The sequence below is a fragment of the Oncorhynchus mykiss genome, chromosome 4 (assembly GCF_057628025.1).
Source record: "Oncorhynchus mykiss isolate SJ-2025 chromosome 4, ASM5762802v1, whole genome shotgun sequence".
Lineage (NCBI taxonomy): Eukaryota > Metazoa > Chordata > Actinopteri > Salmoniformes > Salmonidae > Oncorhynchus > Oncorhynchus mykiss.
Window position 1 is genome coordinate 17,817,823 of NC_143025.1, and position 23,347 is coordinate 17,841,169.

Consider the following 23,347-nt stretch of genomic DNA (forward strand, 5'->3'; position numbering starts at 1 on the left):
AACCTGAGAAACAATGCATCCTGGTCCTCAGGAAGGAGCTGTTTGCCCAGTACAGCCACCTATCAAAGGAGGTAGAGGGTTCAGTGAATGAGACTGGATGGTTCCCAGGCAGTTCCTACAGCAAGACCAGCAGCTCATTTATCTAAACCCCGAGGCTATTCTTGAGAAGCATCCTCTAGGAGGGCAGAGACCCCCTATGGAAATAATACAGCCAACACCAGCTCAGACCACTCAACCATCAGCACAGGTACAGTGCCTTGCGAAAGTATTCGGCCCCCTTGAACTTTGTGACCTTTTGCCACATTTCAGGCTACAAACATAAAGATATAAAACTGTATTTTTTTTGTGAAGAATCAACAACAAGTGGGACACAATCATGAAGTGGAACGACATTTATTGGATATTTCAAACTTTTTTAACAAATCAAAAACTGAAAAATTGGGCGTGCAAAATTATTCAGCCCCTTTACTTTCAGTGCAGCAAACTCTCTCCAGAAGTTCAGTGAGGATCTCTGAATGATCCAATGTTGACCTAAATGACTAATGATGATAAATACAATCCACCTGTGTGTAATCAAGTCTCCGTATAAATGCACCTGCACTGTGATAGTCTCAGAGGTCCGTTAAAAGCGCAGAGAGCATCATGAAGAACAAGGAACACACCAGGCAGGTCCGAGATACTGTTGTGAAGAAGGTTAAAGCCGGATTTGGATACAAAAATATTTCCCAAGCTTTAAACATCCCAAGGAGCACTGTGCAAGCGATAATATTGAAATGGAAGGAGTATCAGACCACTGCAAATCTACCAAGACCTGGCCTTCCCGCTAAACTTTCAGCTCATACAAGGATAAGACTGATCAGAGATGCCAAGAGGCCCATGATCACTCTGGATGAACTGCAGAGATCTACAGTTGAGGTGGGAGACTCTGTCCATAGGACAACAATCAGTCGTATATTGCACAAATCTGGCCTTTATGGAAGAGTGGCAAGAAGAAAGCCATTTCTTAAAGATATCCATAAAAAGTGTCGGGTAAAGTTTGCCACAAGCCACCTGGGAGACACACCAAACATGTGGAAGAAGGTGCTCTGGTCAGATGAAACCAAAATTGAACTTTTTGGCAACAATGCAAAACGTTATGTTTGGCGTAAAAGCAACACAGCTGAACACACCATCCCCACTGTCAAACATGGTGGTGGCAGCATCATGGTTTGGGCCTGCTTTTCTTCAGCAGGGACAGGGAAGATGGTTAAAATTGATGGGAAGATGGATGGAGCCAAATACAGGACCATTCTGGAAGAAAACCTGATGGAGTCTGCAAAAGACCTGAGACTGGGACGGAGATTTGTCTTCCAACAAGACAATGATCCAAAACATAAAGCAAAATCTACAATGGAATGGTTCAAAAATAAACATATCCAGGTGTTAGAATGGCCAAGTCAAAGTCCAGACCTGAATCCAATCGAGAATCTGTGGAAATAACTGAAAAGTTGCTCTTCACAAATGCTCTCCATCCAACCTCACTGAGCTCGAGCTGTTTTGCAAGGAGGAATGGGAAAAAATTTCAGTCTCTCGATGTGCAAAACTGATAGAGACATACCCCAAGCGACATACAGCTGTAATCGCAGCAAAAGGTGGCGCTACAAAGTATTAACTTAAGGGGGCTGAATAATTTTGCACGCTCAACTTTTCAGTTTTTGATTTGTTAAAAAAGTTTGAAATATCCAATAAATGTCGTTCCACTTCATGATTGTGTCCCACTTGTTGTTGATTCTTCACAAAAAAATACAGTTTTACATCTTTATGTTTGAAGCCTGAAATGTGGCAAAAGGTCGCAAAGTTCAAGGGGGGCGAATACTTTCGCAAGGCACTGTATGTGTGTAGAATGGCATCGCATAGAAGTTAACCCATATGCAGACTCTTAAAACTCATAGAAGTGTAAGCTTGACTGAGTGTGTGATCTCTGCTCTCTGTCCTTACCTCACTGTTCCCATCCTTGTCTTGGATATAGCCCTGTGAGCATCAGCCAGAGGAACCAACCCAGGCCCTTCTCCACCAATCCTCTGCCCTAAACTCCCCCTCTACGACCCTCGACACCTGGCTAGACGTCACTGGACCTGGCTAGACCTCGCTGGGGACCTGCAGTACAGCTTGATGTGGCTCACCTCCACCTCCACCCCTACATACCCCTAGGTTCCTCCGAGTCTACTCTAGGATGTGTTGTGTCAGGGAGGGAAGTACCTACAGTCATTCTTCAGACTCCACCTTGGGAGGAGGGTGTGTAGTCTCTGGGGCTGAACCCCTTCATGCTCCTCCACCCAGGGTTGAATCTGAGGAGTGTCCAAAGTCACTTCCAAGTAAAGGAATGTGGTGTCAGGAATGGTAAACCTTCCTTCTCTGATACCAGGAAGTGACTATGGACACTCTACAGATTCAGCCATGGGCAGAGGGTGCATGCTATCCGGGATTGAACCCCTTCGAGCTCCTTTTCCTGGCAGCAACTTCGGACAATCCTCCGACTCCACCCTGGGCATGGGCTGTGTGGTGTCATGTGTAAATCCTCTACCCTCCCCCATCCCTGGCAGTACCTACGGACACAGCTCAGACTCTGCCTTGAGAGTGGGCTGTGTGGTGACGGAGACTGGTAATGAATACGACCTCAGGACTCTGGAGCAGCAGCGGCTGGCTGAGGGCGTCTTGTCCTGGGCAGCGGGCTTGACTCTGTCCCCTGGAGAGAGTTCAGAGAGGGAGTACCTCCACTCCCTGGCTGCTCAGTAACCGGTGGAGCAGTACGAAGACTGCTGTAGTCTCATGAGTAAGTCAAATACACCACTGGAGGCTGCTGAGCGGAGGATGGCTCACAATAATGTCTGGAATGGAGTCAATGGAATGGTATCAAACACAGTGAAACCATATGTTTGATACCACTCCATCTATTCCGTTCAGACATTACCATCCTCCCCAACTAAAGGGCCACCTGTGAAATCCATATATGCCTACATGTATAAATAATGTATAGGTTATGCAGTCAACTCCTGATTAGTGCACTTCACACGCACTGTTGTAGTATAGTGCAGTGCTTCTCAAACCTCTCCTCCGGGACTCCCAGGTGTTTCACTATTTTCTTGTAGCTCTGAACTAGTTCCCCTGATTCACTACATAAGGGCTTGATGCTTAGCTGACAAGTTGAATCAGGTGTGATATCTCTGGAATAGATCAAACACGTGGAATGGCTGTAGTTTCCTGGGGAGAGATTTGAGAAACGCTGGTATAGTGCACACTTCCATGACAGTCCCAAGTCACTGGGAGATTCTCGTTTGGGCAAAAGACAGTCCTCTGTCCTCTTTGCTCCATGACCTGGAAACCAATAAGTGGTCGAGAAGTGTGTCAATTCGTTAATTGGCAAATGAAAGTTCCCTCCCCTCCTCGATAGCCACCTTTCATCGAGGATCCTCATGTGTATCCTACTGCAGAAGAGTTTTTAAGTCTGCCACACCCACCTTTGAATCAGCTTCTGTTTTGTCAGAGAAAAACATGCACAGTTTAAAAACAATATGCTACGTATTGTTTTATCTATACAACTTTCTGCACAACTGACTTCATTTGTTTTGAGCACTTTACACATTTATTTTGGGATCCAGCCCTGGAAATGTAATTAGCCTAATGGCGCGTGAGTGGAGAAGGAGACTCATTTTGAGCAATCTCATTTCATCCACGTTCACGCTCCTCGCTGACTCTCCTCCATTAACTTTGACCTTTTCCAAAAGGAGGTGAGAGATGACGGAGGAGACAGTTTGCAGGAGGTGAGAGATGACGGAGGAGACAGTATGCAGGAGGTGAGAGATGACGGAGGAGAGAGTATGCAGGAGGTGAGAGATGACGGAGGAGAGAGTATGCAGGAGGTGAGAGATGACGGAGGAGACAGTATGCAGGAGGTGAGAGATGACGGAGGAGACAGTATGCAGGAGGTGAGAGATGACGGATGAGACAGTATGCAGGAGGTGAGAGATGACGGAGGAGACAGTATGCTGGAGGTGAGAGATGACGGAGGAGACAGTATGCAGGAGGTGAGAGATGACCGAGGAGACAGTATGCAGGAGGTGAGAGATGACGGAGGAGAGAGTATGCAGGAGGTGAGAGATGACGGAGGAGAGAGTATGCAGGAGGTGAGAGATGACGGAGGAGAGAGTATGCAGGAGGTGAGAGATGACGGAGGAGACAGTATGCAGGAGGTGAGAGATGACGGAGGAGACAGTATGCAGGAGGTGAGAGATGACGGAGGAGACAGTATGCAGGAGGTGAGAGATGACGGAGGAGACAGTATGCAGGAGGTGAGCAAGATGGAATTGATAAAAGGCCATTGCATCATACGTATCAGGAACGGACTACTCCAGTCTAAAGTTGGCCAGGAAATTAACAGTAGTCATCTATTTGATTATAAGCTATTTTATTGAAGGAACCACAAATGTATTATACACATATATTTTGAAGTAGAATCTCACCATGTCTGTTTTTGTGAGCCGTTTCCTCTACAACATCGCTCTATTTGTGTGCTTAGCACGGACTATTTCGTACTCCTGTTAACCCCCCTCCTCTCTCCCCCAGTGTATCATTGGTCAACAAAGTGGTGGTGGTGGAGAGGCACTTTAAGGCCCTCAGGCACTTCCTGCTGATGGGTAGTTTGCCCAGTCTCTCAGCAACCTGATCTTTGAGGATAAAAGAATGCAGCTGTCATACCTTTTATTTATTTATCTGTTATTTTACCAGGTAAGTTGACTGAGAACATGTTCTCATTTGCAGCAACGACCTGGGGAATAGTTACAGGGAGAGGAGGGAGGATGAATGAGCCAATTGTAAACTGGGGATTATTAGGTGACCGTGATGGGTTGAGGGCCAGATTGGGAATTTAGCCAGGACACCAGGGTTAACAACCTACTTTTACGATAAGTTCCATGGGATCTTTAATGACCTCAGAGAGTCAGGACACCCGTTTAACGTCCCATCCGAAAGACGGCACCCTACACAGGGAAGTGTCCCCAATCACTGCCCTGGGGCATTGGGATATGTTTTCAGACCAGAGGAAAGAGTGCCTCCTACTGGCCCTCCAACACCACTTCCAGCAGCATCTGGTCTTCCATCCAGGACCAACCCTGCTGAGCTTCAGAAGCAAGCCAGCAGTGGTATGCAGGGTGGTATGTAGGGTAGTATGCACACCGTGGTGTGTTTATATTATGTACTTGTGTGTGTTTTGCCTGGGTGTGTATTTGCTGTGCTTTTTCTGTCAGCGTGTTCTGTGTTTTGTAAGTGGTGTTTTCATTTCTAACCCATGTGTGTGTTCTCCTCTCGTCAGATAGGTAGTCGTCAGACTCCTGGTCCTGAGTAAGGCTCTCCAGTAGTCTCCATGGAGACAGTCTCCATGGCTCCTAACTTCACCTTTGCCCTGTGCTTCCTCCCTGAGACCTTCCACCCTCATACCCCTGACACTCAACTGCCTAGAGCTACGCTACAAAGGTCAGAGACCGGAGTGTATGAGGGAGCCAATGTGTGTGTGTGCAGTAGATTGCTGTCATCAAGGCAAAAGGGTGGCTACTTTGAAGAATCTCAAATATAAAATATATTTTGATTTGTTTAACAATATTTTGGTTACTGCATGATTCCACATGTGTTATTTCATAGTTTTGATGTTATAACTATTATTCTACAATGTAAAAAAATCCCTGCAACCCTGCAACTTTTGACTGGTAATGTATGTGTTTAGAAACTAATGATACCATGAATATGTTTATTATGTGCATGTGTACAAATCTCTCTCCCTACACCAATTGCAATATGTGGTAGTAATGTATGTTTGTTGCTTCAAATATCCCCTATTAAGGATCGACATGAGTCTATCCACATTTAAAATGTAAGTACAATGTACCTCAACAACCTGTTTGACAGCTTCAATGTGCCTCATCGTGCAGTATGATGTCCCCTGTCCACAATGCTGTACACTATCAAAGGTAATGGTTACAACCTTACAACCCCCCTACACGCTGATGCCAAACGTAACGACACTACCCAAAGCTCCAGTGCCACTCCCCTACTTTCCACCCCGTTCCTCAAACCCTGTGTATAAATAATACAAAAATACTTAAGGGACTAAGAAAATGTCACTTATATATTTATTAAAGATTGAATGTTAACGTTTCCTAAAGTGTAAAGCCTTATGGGAAGTGAACACACTGTCATATACCACCAAAGGTCATTTACAAAAGAGAAATTCCAGCAAAGGAGAACAATGCACTTGCCACTTTTAGTACATTTTCCAGATGGCTTGTATATATTTTCCCTGACAGTACATTTTACTTAGAAAGCAGAGGGAACACAAGGGAGTTGTAGCAACATGAAGGGCAGACACTAAGGAGGATTACAGAAGATGGATCCTCTCTAGGGGAAGAATCCTAACGTCCGTTTAAGTCAAATTTTCACTTAGTCTCATCGACATCAATGCATGACAAAGTAAAAAATTGATTTACATACAATTTAAATTTGACCCTAAAATGACTCCTTCGTGGTTTAATGAGTAAACAATGCAGGAATGCAAAACCAACTCTGTCTATAGACAGCCATTTAAACAGAATGTCATAAAAGCCCTTGAGGGAAAAGGAGGGAACTGAATTACATTCTGACCACACTGCTCATGTCGCACCTTAAAGTTGGTTGTCCACCGCCATATAAAGTCCAAAGAAGAAGAAGAAGCCTGAAGGAGGAGAGATTACTAGAAACAAACTCGGTTTACCCTTTTATCTGTGGATGAATTGTTGGAGTAGAGGACCTTGTGCATTTCAGGTCAAATAACAACAATGTATATATCCCCGGACAAATTAGCTAGCAACAACAAGCTATCTAGCTAAATTGCCATAAATGTTTAATGCTTTTCAACCTGTCCAAGTTAATGTAGTTGGTTCAGAGTTTGTTTGGATATTTCAACCTGCATGCCCTGATCGAGTCTGGTGTGGGTGGTCAAAATCAACATGCGTGCAAGGGGTCTGGTCGGTATGTTAGGCCTTACAATATGACCAACTAAGAAAAACACCTACCCAGACAAAACTCTGTAAAAGCTGTTTTAAAGTTGCCAATCATCTCGGCATGCAAGCAAACACCTTGGTCAACACTGAATGACCTTGCGGTCAACACAAAGTCGAGCTTTGACCTATTGTCTTTATTATTCCACATTACAAAAACATCTTACATTCAGAAACCGCACATACATGACGTTTAGTATTGCAGGTTAATCAGGGCTAAGAGAATATACACGCAGGAATGCAATTCTCGATCGAAAATGCAATGCATCAGTGATTTCCCCTTTGCCATTAGTGTTTTGTTTCGATTTTCAGATTCTATGAAGCCAATAGAATTAAGGGCTCGATTCTATCAGATCTGTGCTAGCCATCCTCCGAATAGCAGTTGTTTTGACGGTGTCGGAGGTGGAAATGCATAACAGCTGTCATATCCACAAGCGGCTCCTTGCATTACCTTATTGCAGACACTGCCATGGAATGCAACGAAGTAAACACCCAACTTTTTATCTGACAAATCCCATGCAGCCGCGTTACAAGTTATCTAACATGCTATGTGGATGTCGGCCAACATGGGTTGACACGCAATCTGATTGGCCTAAAACCCTTTCCTTTTCATTACTTTAGAATGCTGCCAGACAACATCTGAAGTTAGTGCATTCTACTACAGACATCAAGCCTTTGATTAAATAGAAACCTTGGAAGTGCAATATTGTCCTATAGGAATGATAGATGTATATTAAGTGCTGCTGAAAAGTAAGATGTCATGGCCATCCATCTCTACACAATACTTCTACTGCAGCACAGACACAATGGTACCACTAAACTCAAAGTTATGAAATGTAAGTGTATAAGTGTTGGAGGTCCCGGTTTAAACTGACAGGGTGGCTGAGGATATTCATTCCACCAGTGAAAAAGAGTGAAATAACGTAAATAGTAAACCTAAACATTGTCCCTTTGTATAAGTACCTGTATGTAACTCTTGTGGTCATAAGGGATACACCATATAGGGGTTTTTCCTGGTCAAGTGGTCAACAGTTAGTACCAGATTAGAGTCAGAGGTAGCGCTCATGAGAACACAGAAACGCCACGTGAGGAGGTGTTTGTTGGGGGAACCTCAGACCCTCCCCTGGGTCTGGCTAGGCCTCAGACTCCTCCTCATCCGGTGCGCCTCCGTTAGCCGTGTTGCCTGTCTCGTTGTCCAGCAGGAGGAACTTGCCCTCATTGGTCAGAGGCATGTTCTTCAACAGCTGGACTAGAGCCTCTGGGTCCTTCACACACACACACACACACACACACACACACACACACACACACAATTAGTGGGTTAGATTGAGAATTAGTAAATTGAGGTTGATTTAAAAACATACCTTCTTTGCCTCCATAATATCCTTCCCCAAGCTTATTGTGTAGCATATCTGTGAATGTAGATATGACACAAATTACATTGTGAAACAGATTAACCCATGACAAATAAAAGACAAGTGAATTCACTGACTGAAGGCTCTGTGCCATAGTGAGTCCAGCACATGAATGTGTTTAAGATGTCTTACCTTCTCCCCCTCTGTGTTGCTCTCAAAGACAAACGCACTAAAGGAGGGCTCTCCCTCCTCGTCGTCCTCGCCCCAGTCTCGCCCCTCCACCACAAAGCCCATCAGCCTGCCGTTCTCCTGGTGGGCCACAAACTGGGTCACCTCCTGTAGCTGGAACTGTGAGGGAGGAAGAGGAGAGAGAGAGCAGGAGTGAAACACTAGTGAACAGACAACATTACACTACAGTATACTGCTGCCTTTACACAGGCAGCCCAATTCTGATATTTTTTCCACTAATTGTTCTTTTGACCAATCACATCAGATCTTTTTCAGAGCCGATCTGATTGATCAAAAGGCCAGCTAGTGGAAAAAGATCAGAATTGGACTGCCTGTGTAAACGCAGCCTACTAAGGATACATTTTTCAGGCCCTTACACCGATTCTTGTGACTTGTGTCTGGGGGTCAATCAACCTGTGGTAAAGATAACAAAAAAGAGAACACAATGAATCAACATAGCTGGCAGAAGCACAGTGGCAAGGTTAAAATCTGTAAGCACTTTCATAGGTCTGCTGTTTGACTGGTTACTGTACCTGAGACAGCTGCTCGTGACCATGAGATGGGACTCTGTGGTTCTGAAGATGTTGTGGATGGCTCGAGCCGCCAGCACCTGTCTCATGGCCTCATAGATCACTTCCTGGGTTTGTCCCGAACGCACCGCCATGGAGCCCAGGAACCGCACTGCAAACACCTGCTGCAGCAGGGAGTCTACACACACACAGGCACACACATCAGGAGACAGAGAGGATCTGTAGATATGTAGTCCATTAAGAGTACAGTACCAATGAAAACTGGAATGGAGACACTCCTACCGTCGCTTTCAGGGGAGCAGTCATCGTCTGTTTCTCCGAAAGGGTTTGTACGCCTGTCAGCGAAGAAACACACACAATTAAACCCAGTTGAGCTATTATTGTACAAATCAGCGTACAGGAACTGGTTCTGACACACCAGCCCTGTGGTGACGATCTTACCTCCCTCCAGCCCTGTTCTGGTCCTGGAACTCCGAGGCAGGCAACATGATGTCAAACTGGATGGGTGTCCCGGGAACTATCAGGTCCTCTGGCTCAGGAGCACTGGAGGTCTTTTGGGACGCACCGCTAGAGGACTGCATCCCACCTGGCTTAGCCCTGCAGAAAGAGGGAGGGAAATTAAGAGAGAGGAAGAGTGTGTGTGAGTGTACTATCAGAATTCCTGAAATAACACATGCATATATTCTTTATTTTCCTCTTGGGGAAATCCAGGAAAAGCAAGGTGTTTCCTCTGCATGATTGAGGCTAACCTGTCTGGGTTGGGCGAGCCCTCTCCTCTCTTCTCAAAGCTGGTGATGGGAGTGACCGCCTGAATGGCTGTCTGGTTCAGTCTGATGGCCACTGCCTAAAGAGGGGAACAGGGTGCAGTTTCTGTCATTACACTGTAATAATGATAAAAGTCCTAACATTATGCTCTGTGACTAACACATGGTGCCACAAGAGGGCATAGTTTGGTTAATTATACTGGGAACATTATTTAGTTTGAGGCAGGTATAGAAGTAGTCTGGGATCAAACCAACCTTCTTTACTGTCATCAATAGATTAGTATAAGACTTACATAATACATAACAGGCTATGTACACCATATAGGCCTATGAAAAGTATCAATTGGAAGCAGTACTTGACCTTACACTAACCCATCAGTTGTTTGCATCTTGCCAGAGTTGCTTCCTGGTTTGTTTGGAATAAACAAATTACCCACGGGCACTAGGGAGCCATGAGGTCAGAGACGAAGTAACAGAACATACGATGCATTTGTTTATGTGTACAAATTAAGGAAAAGCATACTTCTGAACATGCAGAACCTGCTGGTGCACGCACACATATGCACCCACAAGCATGCATACACACACAGTATAGATAGAGCCTCTTAGTCTTGTTATGTGCATAGAGAATGGGTTTAAGTTCAACTGGGTGGAATCAGCAGCCTCTGATAATCAGATGTAGGATCATCCAGATGTAGGATCTTCATTTGACCCAGTTTGTTACAACAGGAAAATTATCCTGACGCAACAGGAAATGTGAATTATTATGTGATTATAATTCACGTACATTTTTGTACTGGTTGGGAAATTTTTCTTTAGGGCAAATCAAGTCTGAAATTTCAAAGAGAAAATTGCAAACCTTTTAAAAACTGAAATACATTACAATTTGGCATGTTCTGCTATGCAGTAAAATACAAAGTAACAAAAGCGTGATCAAATTAAGATCTTTCATCTGTAAAAGACCATATCCCAGTTTAGAGATATCCCATGGGAGCACAATCATCTCTAAAACAATCAGGAAATCTGCTAAAAACTAGACCAGACCAGAGCATAATCAGCCCCCTGCAAAGTCTCTAGGGCTATACTGGACTCTGGAAACATCCTGTCCTGTATCAGTCAATCACAGTGCCCTGCTGCTACACATATGGAATGGACTTGGTGTAAAATAAAAATAATTTAAAAAACATGTCTGTCTTCGCCTTATCACACACACAACAAAATATTGATTTAGTCATTGTGACTTCTTTCAAGTGCTATGAAATACTACTGATGTACTACTTATCTCACTGTATTGATTAGAGAGAGTATATATACTGTACCTCAGGGTTGTCAGTCAGGTAGATCTGTCGGGAGATATTGTTCAAAGTGCAAATCCACTGGAGATGAGAAACGGAGGAAAGTATTAGACTCACATCCATTGCTCAACAAACATCAGGGATTTCAAATAGCTCCTCTATTGCAGCGTGTGACAGGCAGGCAAGAAGAACTTTCATGGATGAAACCGTAACAATGTCTTTTAACACATGGATGAAAGAAACAGGTACAAAAGATTTGACTGGTATGATACATACTTCTTCATATTCCCTTTTGCTCTCTGCTTGTAAAATCATTGACCTGCAAAATCCCAATAACAAAATTAAAACACAACACTGTTTGTAGGCTCATAAGAAGTCTTCCTCACAAATCTGTGCGTGACCAGTGAGGGTCTTGGTGAGGAGGAAGTGTGAATACTTAGCGTACATACGTTTTACCATTGGGGGAGGTGATCTGAAAACAGTAGCGTCTGTCCTCGCACTCTACGGCCATGACAGAGCTGTTATCCAGGTCCAGCACCATGCCCCCTGCCACTGCCCCTCTCGGCTGGCACATGAGGTTCCCTCCCTGGGTGAAGAAGTAAAGCCGGTCCCAGGCTGTGGTGACTAGGCCCGTCTTACTGTTGGGGAGCAGAAAAGGGTTGTGTTCATTACGGCACACCATAGAAAATAAATAAATAGGTAAAACTTTTGCAACGTAAAACGAAAACAATAATTCAGGTAGTCCTTTCCCCCATCTGCTTCCATTTCGTTCCTAGTGAACACCACCCAGTTCACAGTGTTGGAGCAGCTGCCGTCTCCATGACTCAGCTATTAGAACTAAACATCTCAATCGGAAATCTAAAAGCAATCAGAAAGTGCTGACAGCTCAAATCGCAAAACTTTTTGTATGACTCAGATCTGTCCATAAAAAAACCCAGAACTAATTATCTTTTGGCATAGCTGCGCTTGTCAAGCATTTGAGACAGATGTGTCATTAAATAAAATGTCATTCTGCAGAACCTTTTATTTTGTGCTGCAGACATTTGTCAAAGACTGTATTTGACAGCTCTGACACATTACTAAATCACAACGTTAGTTCTGCAATTCTACGTCAAGCCAGGTTTTTCTTCTTATATTTAGCTAGAATCGTAGCTGACAGCCCACCTTGCCAGAGCTGACAAACAAATTGTATTCACTGAAGTACAAAGAGTGTAACTTTGAGACAACTTGTAATTGTAGTTTGACACATTCATTAATGTTTCCTTTGATACGGAATAAAAACAAGACCTGCAGTGACACAATTGTTCACAATTTAACACATCCAGCTATAGCCTGAAAACGTTAAACAAGGAAAAGACATTGAACACTGACACACCGAATTGAAAAAAAAGGAGCATTGAATGAAGGACTGGGTGAAATGAAATCACCCTCAAATGCAAGATATTGGAAGACTGAATTGAACTTAATCAAACAGAGCCTTACTTCCTGATGTTGAGGTAGCCTGCCTTCTGTATGAGAGTGCGGTTGACAGGGGCGGGGTCGCGGTCAGGCATGTAGACCGTGTCCTCCATGGAGAGCAGCTCTCTCTGGGTCATACGCATGGCCTCAGCCTCTGAGTCCAACTGAGCCTGGATATTTTGTGTCATGCTGGACACTGACCCCAGGAAGCTGTCCATTTTCTTTGAAACTAGATCTATGCCTTTCTTATAGAAGTTGATCTGAGAGGGACACAAAGAGAGAAGACATTCATTGCTTCTCAAGTTCTGACTTGCTGTAGGACCACAGCAGTGTGTGGTGTCCTGGTTTATTGCGGTAGGAGTAAAGAGCGTGTTGATATTGGGTTAACGACTTGCAATGTGAATTTGGGTGTGTGTTGGTACCTGGGCCTGTGTGTAACCAAGCATGGGCTCCAGCATGGCCACTCTCTTGCGGTACTGCAGGGCGTTGAGGGCACAATAATACTGCATGGAGGCCTGGTGCTGCTTCCTCCTGGAGTAGGCCACCTCCCCCACCAATTCAGCTTTCACCTGCACCATAACACAGTAATTAATCACTCACACACACACACACGTCATTTAGCAGACGCTCTTATCCGGTGCGACTTACAGGAGCGATTAGGGTTAAGTGCCTTGCTTAAGGGCACAGACAGATTGTGACCTTTCGGTTTCTGGCCCAACACTCTTAACCTCTAGGCTACCTGTCCGCCCACATATACCCAGCTAATCAGAGGGAGAGCAAAGTAGAGCAACATGACCTCTCAACTAACATATGTCATGACCTCTCAACTATTATGAGGCAATGTTATCTATTGTACCAGTTTAACAGGTACTACCAGTGCGTTGTTGTACTGTTAAGAGGTTTGGCTAGTACACGTCTCATACAGTCCCCATCACTACCTTCTCATTCTCCTTCTTCTTGGGCAGTCTGCTGTACTTGACCATGGCAGCCTCATGCTCTGTGAGGGGGAAGGAGTGGACATGAGCTAAGACGATCAGCTACTGTGTTATGCCAACTCCAAAACCATATCAAATTTGAGAAGCCCATACATACCATCAGAGGCGATACCAAATATTTCTCTCAATGTGCTTATCTCTGAGAAGTCAAATACAGATTCAGTGTCAAAAACCATGACAAATCACAAAACCAGAATCAATCACATACAGATTATATTCAAAATGAGTGAAAGCAACTGGCTGATGAGCAAGTGTTTGTGTCTACCTGTAAGATCCTTCTCTCTGAACTGGATCATGGGAAAGATCATCCTGTCAGCCATCTGAGTGGCCAGCTCGGAGTGTAGTGTATTCAGCTGGGAAGGAGAGAGAACTAAATTACCCAGAGACACCCTGAAAACAGCAGGGGTTGATTGATTGTGGTTCAAAAGGAAGTTGAAAAGCAGTTCATTCAAATTACTGCTCATCACACAGCCAAATCCCTATTGTGTAATTGAGAACCAGTCAAAACACATTTTCTTGGTCTGAAGATGAATTTCATCCTGTAATTTCTTACCAATATAAAGCATATACCCTATGCAGCTATCCTCGACTTGGACTGGTTCATTTCACTATCAAGTCATATTCAAAGAAGCCAAATTCAGATAAGTGCTAAACCATCTACCAAGTAAAAACACAATGGTGTACAACACCTGCAGTAGTGTGGACCTACGGTCAGAGCAGGGTTAGGTGTAATCTGCAGGAAGATGGATGCATTCTTTAGGCCTGTGTAGTTAGGCCAGAAGGGCAAACAATGACTGCTCTAATGTCTCTCCAGCACAGGCTAGCCAGCCAGGCCCACAGACCCCCTATGGCTCAATCCATCTGTCTAAAGTAACAGTTTTTTACATTTCAGCAGACACTCTTATTCAGAGCGATTTACAGGAGCAATTAGGGTTAAGTGACTTGTGCAAGGGCACACTGACAGTTTTTTTCACATAGTCGGCTCGGGTATTCGACCTTTCGGTTACTGGCCCAACGCTCTTAACCACTGGACTACACCTCCACCTCCAGGAAAACCAGAGCAATTCTCTACCTGGCTGTACCTCTACTGGTCTCTCTACCTCATCCTGGAGGCCATAGCCTCTACAGAGTGCTGCTCTAATGTTGAAATGTGTCCGTTGTAATGACAAGGGACAGCCTATAATTCAACTTCCCAATGCATACAATTGTGACAGGGTATTTGGGGAATATTTTTACCACCTCCATATATTCCATGACTGTTGCACACATCCACACACTGTCGTTGACACTCACTCTTCTCAGACCAGAAACTCCTATATGCACACAAACACTCCTTGTGTAAACAGCATGCTCACAAACACGCAGATGCACTAGCCTCACCTCCCCCACAGTTTTGGCAAATTGCTGCAGTGTGCTGATCACCTCCTCGTCACCTTTACCAAGGGCAAAATTCTGAAGAAAACAAAACGTGACTTAAAAATGTCATAAAACACTGAATTTAGCACATTCAAAATAAACATTGAGGCTATGATGTTAGAAATACTAAATTCCCATCAAATTTCTGGCATGCTGCTCTCTCCTGTAAAGGGACAATATGCTAACAAATCCAATGGTAGAAGTTTTATTTAGTTATTAGATCCCCATTAGCTGTTGCTATTTCAGCAGCTACTCTACCTGGGGTCCACTCAAAATGTTACAAAAATGACATAATGCAGAACATTAATAGACAAGAACAGCTCAAGGACAGAACTACATACATTTAAAGACTTTCTGAAATAATGCTAGGTAACAGCTATATCGCAATACACTGCAGTTAAGTACATGATCGTTGTCCAATATTCTCAATGAGACATACTTGCTTCTCATACTCCAGTAGCTGTCTGGACAGCTGTTCTGTAGCCAATCCCATCTCACTCTGGAGAACACAGGAAGTGATGTCATTAGCAGTTTATCCTCTGGATGAACCGTCTTACACGAAACCAACTCTCAGAAACTGCACACATGCAAACTAAGCTATTGTATCCTCACATAAAGAATCAATGACTTCAAATTGGATTGGACTAGGCTTGGGCGGTATACCATATTAACCGTATGCTGGGGTACTTGGAAATAGCCATGGGATGGTTTTTCCAATACTGTCAATACCGTAGAAACTATTTATTTGAGTTTTTTATTTTTTATTGTTTGTAAATAGCACAACAGGAGAAAGTGGGAGCGGGTGAGTTCAGCTGTGTATTGACAGGGGTTTTGTTGGAAGTCTGTGGTTGTTTTCTTCAATAGAGTGATCAGGGATGTGCAAATATAGTTATCCTTCAAAGAAAATACATTAGTTCAACATATTCGACAGACAAATATTTTTCATCAGATGACAACGCTATTTGGCTGGCAGCCACACAAGTAAATGCGCTTCCAATGAAAAAGCAAGGTATTTTTTGAAAAAACTATGCATGGCCATCATATTTCTAATGTTTAGGCCCATCATAGAAATAATGAAGTCAGCTACATTTCGTAATGTTTTGCCTAATGCTAATTTGCATTTTAACTGAGAAAAATAGGCTGGCTACACCAAGAAAAGTACTGTAGAAAAGAAGCTACACATCAGTTGGAGCGCTGTCTGTTGGTATAATGCCTGTTCGTGAATTCTCATACGAGTTAAGAAGTGCAACTGAAGCACAAAATTAGTCTGATGCCAAGAAGAAATTACAATTAGAAGCATTTTAGATATGAGTTTACAAAATGCAGGAAGATATTTCTTATGCGTTATATTATTGTTTTCTGCTTGAAAAACTCAGAATTATGCATTAACATGACCGCTAGTTTAACTTGCTATCTAAGTAAGTGGCTGAAATAATAAGGTGACGGGCATCATATGGTGTTTGAGAAGTCAAAGCCCTTTGGATGAGTTCTGTGCAGCTGCCACTGCTCTCTCACCGGTCTTCTCCTCCCCCATCTTCTCTGAGCAGAGCAGGCAGGCCCGTTGCCCTAGCGACTCCAGACTCCACACAGACACAGTGTGAACACACGCTGCTCCAGAGCTAGTACTGAATGAGTCAAAACTTTGTTCATTTGCACAATGTCTCTCATTCACATTCGCTTGAAAATGTACAAACTCACCAAAAATGACATTCGGTAGCTCCTACCAATATATGTATAGCTTTATGAGCTGGATTGCCCATCTTCGCAATTTGTTTATTTTCATTTGGGATCATTAGCATATATTAGTGAGCAGCCTCCATGGAAATGATCTATTAATTGTGCTCATTTTGTTATCATTCTGGTAATAGACACCCAACGCACTATTTTGGCTCCCCCTTGTGTACTAAGCCTGTAATACCGTAAATTCCAGGGTGAGAGAAGGATGGTATGACAATATGAAAATCTGGATACCGCCCAACCCTAGATTGGATGTGTGTGCATGCGTGTGTGTTACCTGGGCTCCATACACCCTCTGCATGGACTGAAGCAGCTGGTTGGTGTAGTCTGTGAGAGTCCCTGCATCTTCCTCAAACACACTGAGCAAGGAGCGAGTCTGTAGAGAAGAGAAGGACACACAGAAACCTATGACAAATGGCAGACAGACAGGTAGGCAATGTGGCAATGGAATAAACAGACAGGCAGGCAGAAGGGAAGCAGCCAGCCAGGGAGGCAGCCAGCCAGGGAGGCAGCCAGCTAGCCAGACACTAGACAGATTGAAAAATGCTGACATAGACCAAATGAGGGATAAGCTTGTAAGACCTTCAGCCTGTAATTGTCTGGATACTGGCACAGTGTGGTAAGCTGGTATGGGTGCGGCAAAGAGGCACACACCTTTATTTAATGATTTATACTGCTGAAGTCAGACGTTTACATACACTTAGGTTGGAGTCAAAACTTGTTTTTCAACCACTCCACAAACATCTTGCTAACAAACTATAGTTTTGGCAAGTCCGTTAGGACATCTACCTTGTGAATGACACAAGTCATTTTTCCATCAATTTTTACAGACAGATTATTTCACTTATAATTCACTGTATCACAATTCTAGTGGGTCAGAAGTTTCCATACACTAAGTTGACTGTGCCTTTAAACAGCTTGGAAAATCCCAGAAAATTATGTCATGGCTTTAGAAGCTTCTGATAGGCTAATTGACATCATTTGAGTCAATTGGAGGTGTACCTGTGGATGTATTTCAAGGCCTACCTTCAAACTCAGTGCCTCATGGGAAAATCTAAAGAAATCAGTCAAGACCTCAGAAAAAAATTAGAGACCTCCACAAGTCTGGTTCATCCATGGGAGCAATTTCCAAACGCCTGAAGGTACCACATTCATCTGTACAAACAATAGTACGCAAGTCTAAACACCATGGGACCACGCAGCCGTCATCCCGCTCAGGAAGGAGATGAGTTCGGTCTCTTTGAGACGAATGTACTTTGGTGCGAAAAGTGCAAATCAAGCCCAGAACAACAGCAAAGGACCTTGTGAAGATGCTGGAGGAAACAGGTACAAAAGTATCTATATCCACAGTAAAACGAGTCCTATATCGACATAACCTGAAAGGCCCTTCAGCAAGGAAAAAGCCACTGCTCCAAAACCGCCATAAAAATAGCCATACTATGGTTTGCATCTGCACATGGGGACAAAGATCACACTTTTTGGAGAAATGTCCTCTGGTCTGATGAAACAAAAATACAACTGATTGGCCATAATTACCATTGTTCTGTTTGGAGGAAAAAGGGGGAGGCTTGCAAGCCGAAGAACACTATCCCAACCGTGAAGCTGGGGGGGTGGCTGCATCATGTTGTGGGGGTGCTTTGCTGCAGGAGGGACTGGTGCACTTCACAAAATAGATGGCATAATGAGGCAGGAAAATGATGTGGATATATTGAAGCAACATCTCAAGACATCAAATGGGTCTTCCAAATGGACAATGACCCCAAGCATACTTCCAAAGTTGTGGCAAAATGGCTTAAGGATAACAAAGTCAAGGTATTGGAGTTGCCATCACAAAGCCCTGACCTCAATCGTACAGAAAAGTTGTGGGCAGAACTGAAAAGGCGTGTGCGCGCAAGGAGGCCTACAAACCTGACTCAGTTTCACCAGCTCTGTCAGGAGGAATGGGCCAAAATGCACCCAACTTATTGTGGAAGGCTACCAGAAACGTTTGACCCAAATTAAACAATTTAAAGGCAATGCTACCAAATACTAATTGAGTGTATGTAACCTTCTGACCCACTGGGACTGTGATGAAAGAAATCAAATATGAAATAAATAATTATTTCTAATATTATTCTGACATTTCACATTCTTAAAATAAAGTGGTGATCCTAACTGACCTAAAAAGGGAATTTTTACTAGGATTAAATGTCAGGAATTGTGAAAAACTGAGTTTAAATGTATTTGGCTAGGTGTATGTAAACTTCCGACTTCAACTGTATTTACACACCATTTGTAGGCCTAGCCCCTTTATTCATAAATATGCTGATTTGAAATGTGACTTTCTCGTCCCTAACTCACTCACATTGATTCCATGATTTGAATAGGAAGAACTATTCTGAAATATAAGTTTGGACACCTACTTTTTCTTTATTTGTATTATTTTCTACATTGTAGAATAATAGTGAAGACATCAACACTATGAAATAACATATCGAATAATTTAGTAACCAAAAAAAGTGTTTAACAAATCTAAATATATTTTATACTGTATTTCAGATTCTTCAAAGTAGCCACCCTTTGCCTTGATTTTCTACATTGTAGAATAGTAGTGAAGACATCAAAACTATGAAATAACACATATGGAATCATTTAGTAACCAAAAAAAGTGTTAAAAAAATTTAATATATTTTATATTTCAGATTCTTCAAAGTAGCCACCCTTTTCCTTGATGACAGATTTGCACTCTCTTGGCATTCTCTCAACCAGCTTTATGAGGTAGTCACCTGGAATGCATTTCAATTAACAGGTGTGCCTAGTTAAAACATTAATTTGTGGAACTTAATGCGTTTGAGCCAATCAGTTGTGTTGTGACAAGGTTTTTATTTAACCGTTATTTAAGGTAGGGGTGGTATACAGAAGATAGCCAGCCGTATTTGGTAAAAGACCAAGTCCATATTATGGCAAGAACAGCTAAAATAAGCAAAGAGAAACAACAGTCCATCATTACTTTAAGACATGAAGTTCAGTCAATCCGGAAAATGTCAAGAACTTTGAAAGAATCTTCAAGCGCAGCCGCAAAAACCATCAAGGGCTATGATGAAACTGGCTCTCATGAGGACCTCCACAGGAAATGAAGACCCAGAGTTACCTCTGCTTCAGAGGATAAGTTCATTACAGTTAACTGCACCTCAGATAGCAGCCCAAATAAATGCTTCACAAGTTCAAGTAACATACGCATCTCAACATCAACTGTTCAGAGGAGACTGCGTGAATCAGGCCTTCAAAGTCTAATTTCTGCAAAGAAACCACTACTAAAGGACACCAATAATAATAAGAAGAAACTTGCTTGGGCCAAGAAACATGAGCAATGCACAATTCAAGGCACGCTTAACCAGCATGGCTTCCACAGCATTCTGCAGCGATACGCCATCCCATCTGGTTTGGCTTAGTGGGACTATCATTTGTTTTTCAACCGGACAATGACCCAACACACCTCCACCAAGAAGGAGAGTGATGAAATGCTGCATCAGATGACTTGGCCTCCACAATCACCAGACCTCAACCCAATTGTTTGGGATGAGATAGTTTGGGATGAGTTGGACCACAGAGTGAAGGAAAAGTTGCCAACAAGTGTTAAACATATGTGGGAACTCCTTCAAGGATGTTGGAAAAACATTCCAGGTGAAGATGGTTGAGAGAATGCCAAGAGTGTCATCAAAGCAGACAGTGGCTCCTTTGAAAAATCTCAAATCTATTTTGACCTGCTTTACTATTTCTGGGTTACTACATGATTCCATGTGTTATGTCATAGTTTCGATGTCTTCACTATTATTCTACAATGCAGAAAATAGTACAAATAAAGAAAAAGAAAAACCTTTGAATGAGTAGGTGTCCAAACTTTTGACTGGTACTGTATGTTGAACTTAAACTCAAAGGACCCAGTCGTAAGCTACATGCATATTTAAGATACACCATCATTTAAGTGCGTGTAATATGCTTGATTTTTCTGACACAGCCTATTATAGCATAAGTGCCAGTGAAGCCTAGCCTAAAGAAATGTAGCCTAAATTTGGTTGTATCTGCAAGTGGAATATATCAAGACTCTTTGCCTAACTGTTATTAAGTAGTATTAGAATACGTGTAATTAAGACAGTGTTATAAAGTTTGATTAAGAGTTTGATTAATAACAGTCGGCTACAAATATTAACTGAATTACATTCCCACACCACCAAAGCTATTGGGGACAATTAGGTTTAGTCAGTGCCTCAAATCATGACTGAAATATACTTCAGATTGCAGTCCCATAGCGGGGAAGTTTAGGATATTGACCAATTCCAATGGATTCCCATACTCAGAAACCCCTACAACAGCCCGTAAAATAGGCCGAGGCCCCAACACCGGTGCTTGCAAAAAACAACATATACGAACACTTCCTTCAAACAAATCATCCATGTAATTCGCAAAACATAATGGTCTACACTACAGAAGACTGTGACTGTCACAATAAACAACCAGTCGTTGTTCTGATGCACACTGTTTTATCAACTGCCAACTACAGGCCGGGCGATGCGCAACTCATCACGTCACTGCTCACACCAGAAAGGGAAAGGCATTCTCGAATCTCGAGCAATATGCAAATTATACGCGACATTTGTTTCTGATAGGAATTAGGTACGACTTGTGACACATTGTATCAACTTTGTATCGGATACATAGCCAATGTGCGAGTGTGCAACTGCGGAATAGTGTACATTTCCAAAACAATGAGCCAATTCAAAGCTGTCATCGTCGAGTTGAGTAAATAGCCTACAACAGTGGAGCTGGTTTAGCCAATTTCACATCTCCTACAAGACCTTTCCTCTCAATAACGGCACATAACATAAACATAGTATCGACCCACCTGAGGACTGTCCTGCAAAGCCTCTTCTAAAAGCAACGTATGGACGGCTGGCATCTTGTTCACAGCGAAGAGACCGGACTTGAATTATTTAGCGCGTGGACTCTCTTTCCCAGAGAGCTTTGTCTGCGGATGTGGGTGACACGTGTCATTTGCAGGCGTTCCTTGGCCAGCCAGTCTTCGAGCAGCCAGTGACCAGTCGTGCAAGGGTTCTGCCCTGATCACTGACACAATTTAGAATCAGACACGCTTACTTAAGGCCACTCGAAATACAAGTTACAATAATGTTATTGTCCTGAAAACGAGCTGTCTTTGAATGTTGAACTCCTGTTGTATTGGCTGTTCTAGTCTTTCTCTGTAGCCTGTAGGCTCACTGTCAATGGGATGAGAAACAAGACAACAGTGTCCCCCGCTGGATGCATGGGTAATTACATTTATTGTAATCTATTAGTGCCAATCAAATAATACAACGTGCCTGAATATGACCTCATTTTGAGGGACTATTCAGTTTGATGGGAACGTTAGGGGATTCAGTTGTATGCAACTATATCCCAACACCTCCGTTGAACTCTGTTCAGTGGCTTATGAAATGAACCCCAAAAACAACAACAAAGAACATTGAGCGATGAGTCATTCGAAAACATGTTGAGATGAAAAGAGGTCATGGCTCCTGAAATTGAAAACCTGTAAAGTAATCTAGCTCTGTCATCATCCTTGTAGTCTATTTATAATATTTCACAAAGGTGAGGATTGACACGAGCTGTTTAAATCAAGTCAAATCAAATTGTATTTGTGACATTTGCCGAATACAACAGGTATTCGGTATACAGTGAAATGCTTACTTACAAGCCCTTAACCAACAATGCAGTTTTAAGAAAAACAAGTATTATGAAATATTTACTAAAATAAACTGAAGCAAAAAATGAATAAATAAAAAATTAGAAAATTGAAAAATTACAAATAATTAAAGAGCAACAATAAAAAAACAGTAGCGAGGCTACAGAGTCAGTGTGCGGGGGCACAGGCTAGTCAAGGTAATTACAGGTAATATGTACATGTAGGTAAAGGCAAAGTAACCTTGCACACATAATAAACAGAGAGTAGCAGCAGCGTAAAAATGGGTGTGGTGGTGGTGGTGGGGGGGGGGGGGGGGGGTCAATGCAAACAGTCCGGGTAGCCATTTGATTAGCTGTTCAGGAGACTTGTGGCTTGAAGTAGAGGCTGTTAAGAAGCCTTTTGGACCTAGACTTGGCGCTCCGGTACCGCTTGCTGGAGAACAGTCTATGACTAGGGTGGCTGGAGTCTTTGGTAATTTTAGGGCCATCCTCTGACACCAACTGGTATAGAGGTCCTGGATGGCAGGAAGCTTGGCCCCAGTGATGTACTGGGCCGTACTCACTATCCTCTGTAAGTGCCTTGCGGTCGGAGGCCGAGAAGTTGCCATACCAGGAGGGGATGCAACCAGTCAGGATGCTCTTGATGGTGCAGCTGTAGAACTTTTTGAGGATCTGAGGACCCATGCCAAATCTTTTCAGTATCCTGAGGGGAAATAGGCACTGTCGTGCCCTCTTCGACTGTCATGGTGTGTTTGAACCATGATAGTTTGTTCATTGATGATGTGGACAT

The 23,347-nt window shown here is 43.1% G+C and overlaps 1 protein-coding gene across 1 annotated transcript; it reads right to left on the reverse strand.

Moving 5' to 3' along the window:
* Nucleotides 1-6,147: 6,147 nt before the first annotated feature.
* Nucleotides 6,148-22,125, reverse strand: LOC110521414 (DCC-interacting protein 13-beta). Its single transcript, XM_021598944.3, has 20 exons — nt 21,725-22,125; nt 17,120-17,218; nt 15,545-15,604; nt 15,070-15,141; nt 13,955-14,042; nt 13,787-13,828; nt 13,633-13,691; nt 13,117-13,263; nt 12,719-12,954; nt 11,686-11,874; nt 11,513-11,555; nt 11,261-11,317; nt 9,927-10,021; nt 9,619-9,774; nt 9,460-9,512; nt 9,181-9,355; nt 9,025-9,061; nt 8,612-8,767; nt 8,429-8,476; nt 6,148-8,329 (listed from the first exon to the last, which is right to left on the reverse strand). Exons 1-20 carry the CDS (start codon nt 21,776-21,778, stop codon nt 8,198-8,200), a joined length of 1,998 nt encoding a protein of 665 aa, XP_021454619.1. The 5' UTR covers nt 21,779-22,125; the 3' UTR covers nt 6,148-8,197.
* Nucleotides 22,126-23,347: the final 1,222 nt, after the last annotated feature.

Excerpts from the sequence above, each read along its gene's own strand:
- LOC110521414 (XM_021598944.3), bottom strand. The coding sequence starts at position 21,778 with ATGCCAGCCGTCCATACGTTGCTTTTAGAAGAGGCTTTGCAGGACAGT. Across the intron at positions 9,775-9,926 it reads GGCTCGCCCAACCCAGACAG|GGCTAAGCCAGGTGGGATGC; the intron begins GTTAGCCTCAAT and ends CTCTTTCTGCAG. Across the intron at positions 9,513-9,618 it reads CAGAACAGGGCTGGAGGGAG|GCGTACAAACCCTTTCGGAG; the intron begins GTAAGATCGTCA and ends CTTCGCTGACAG.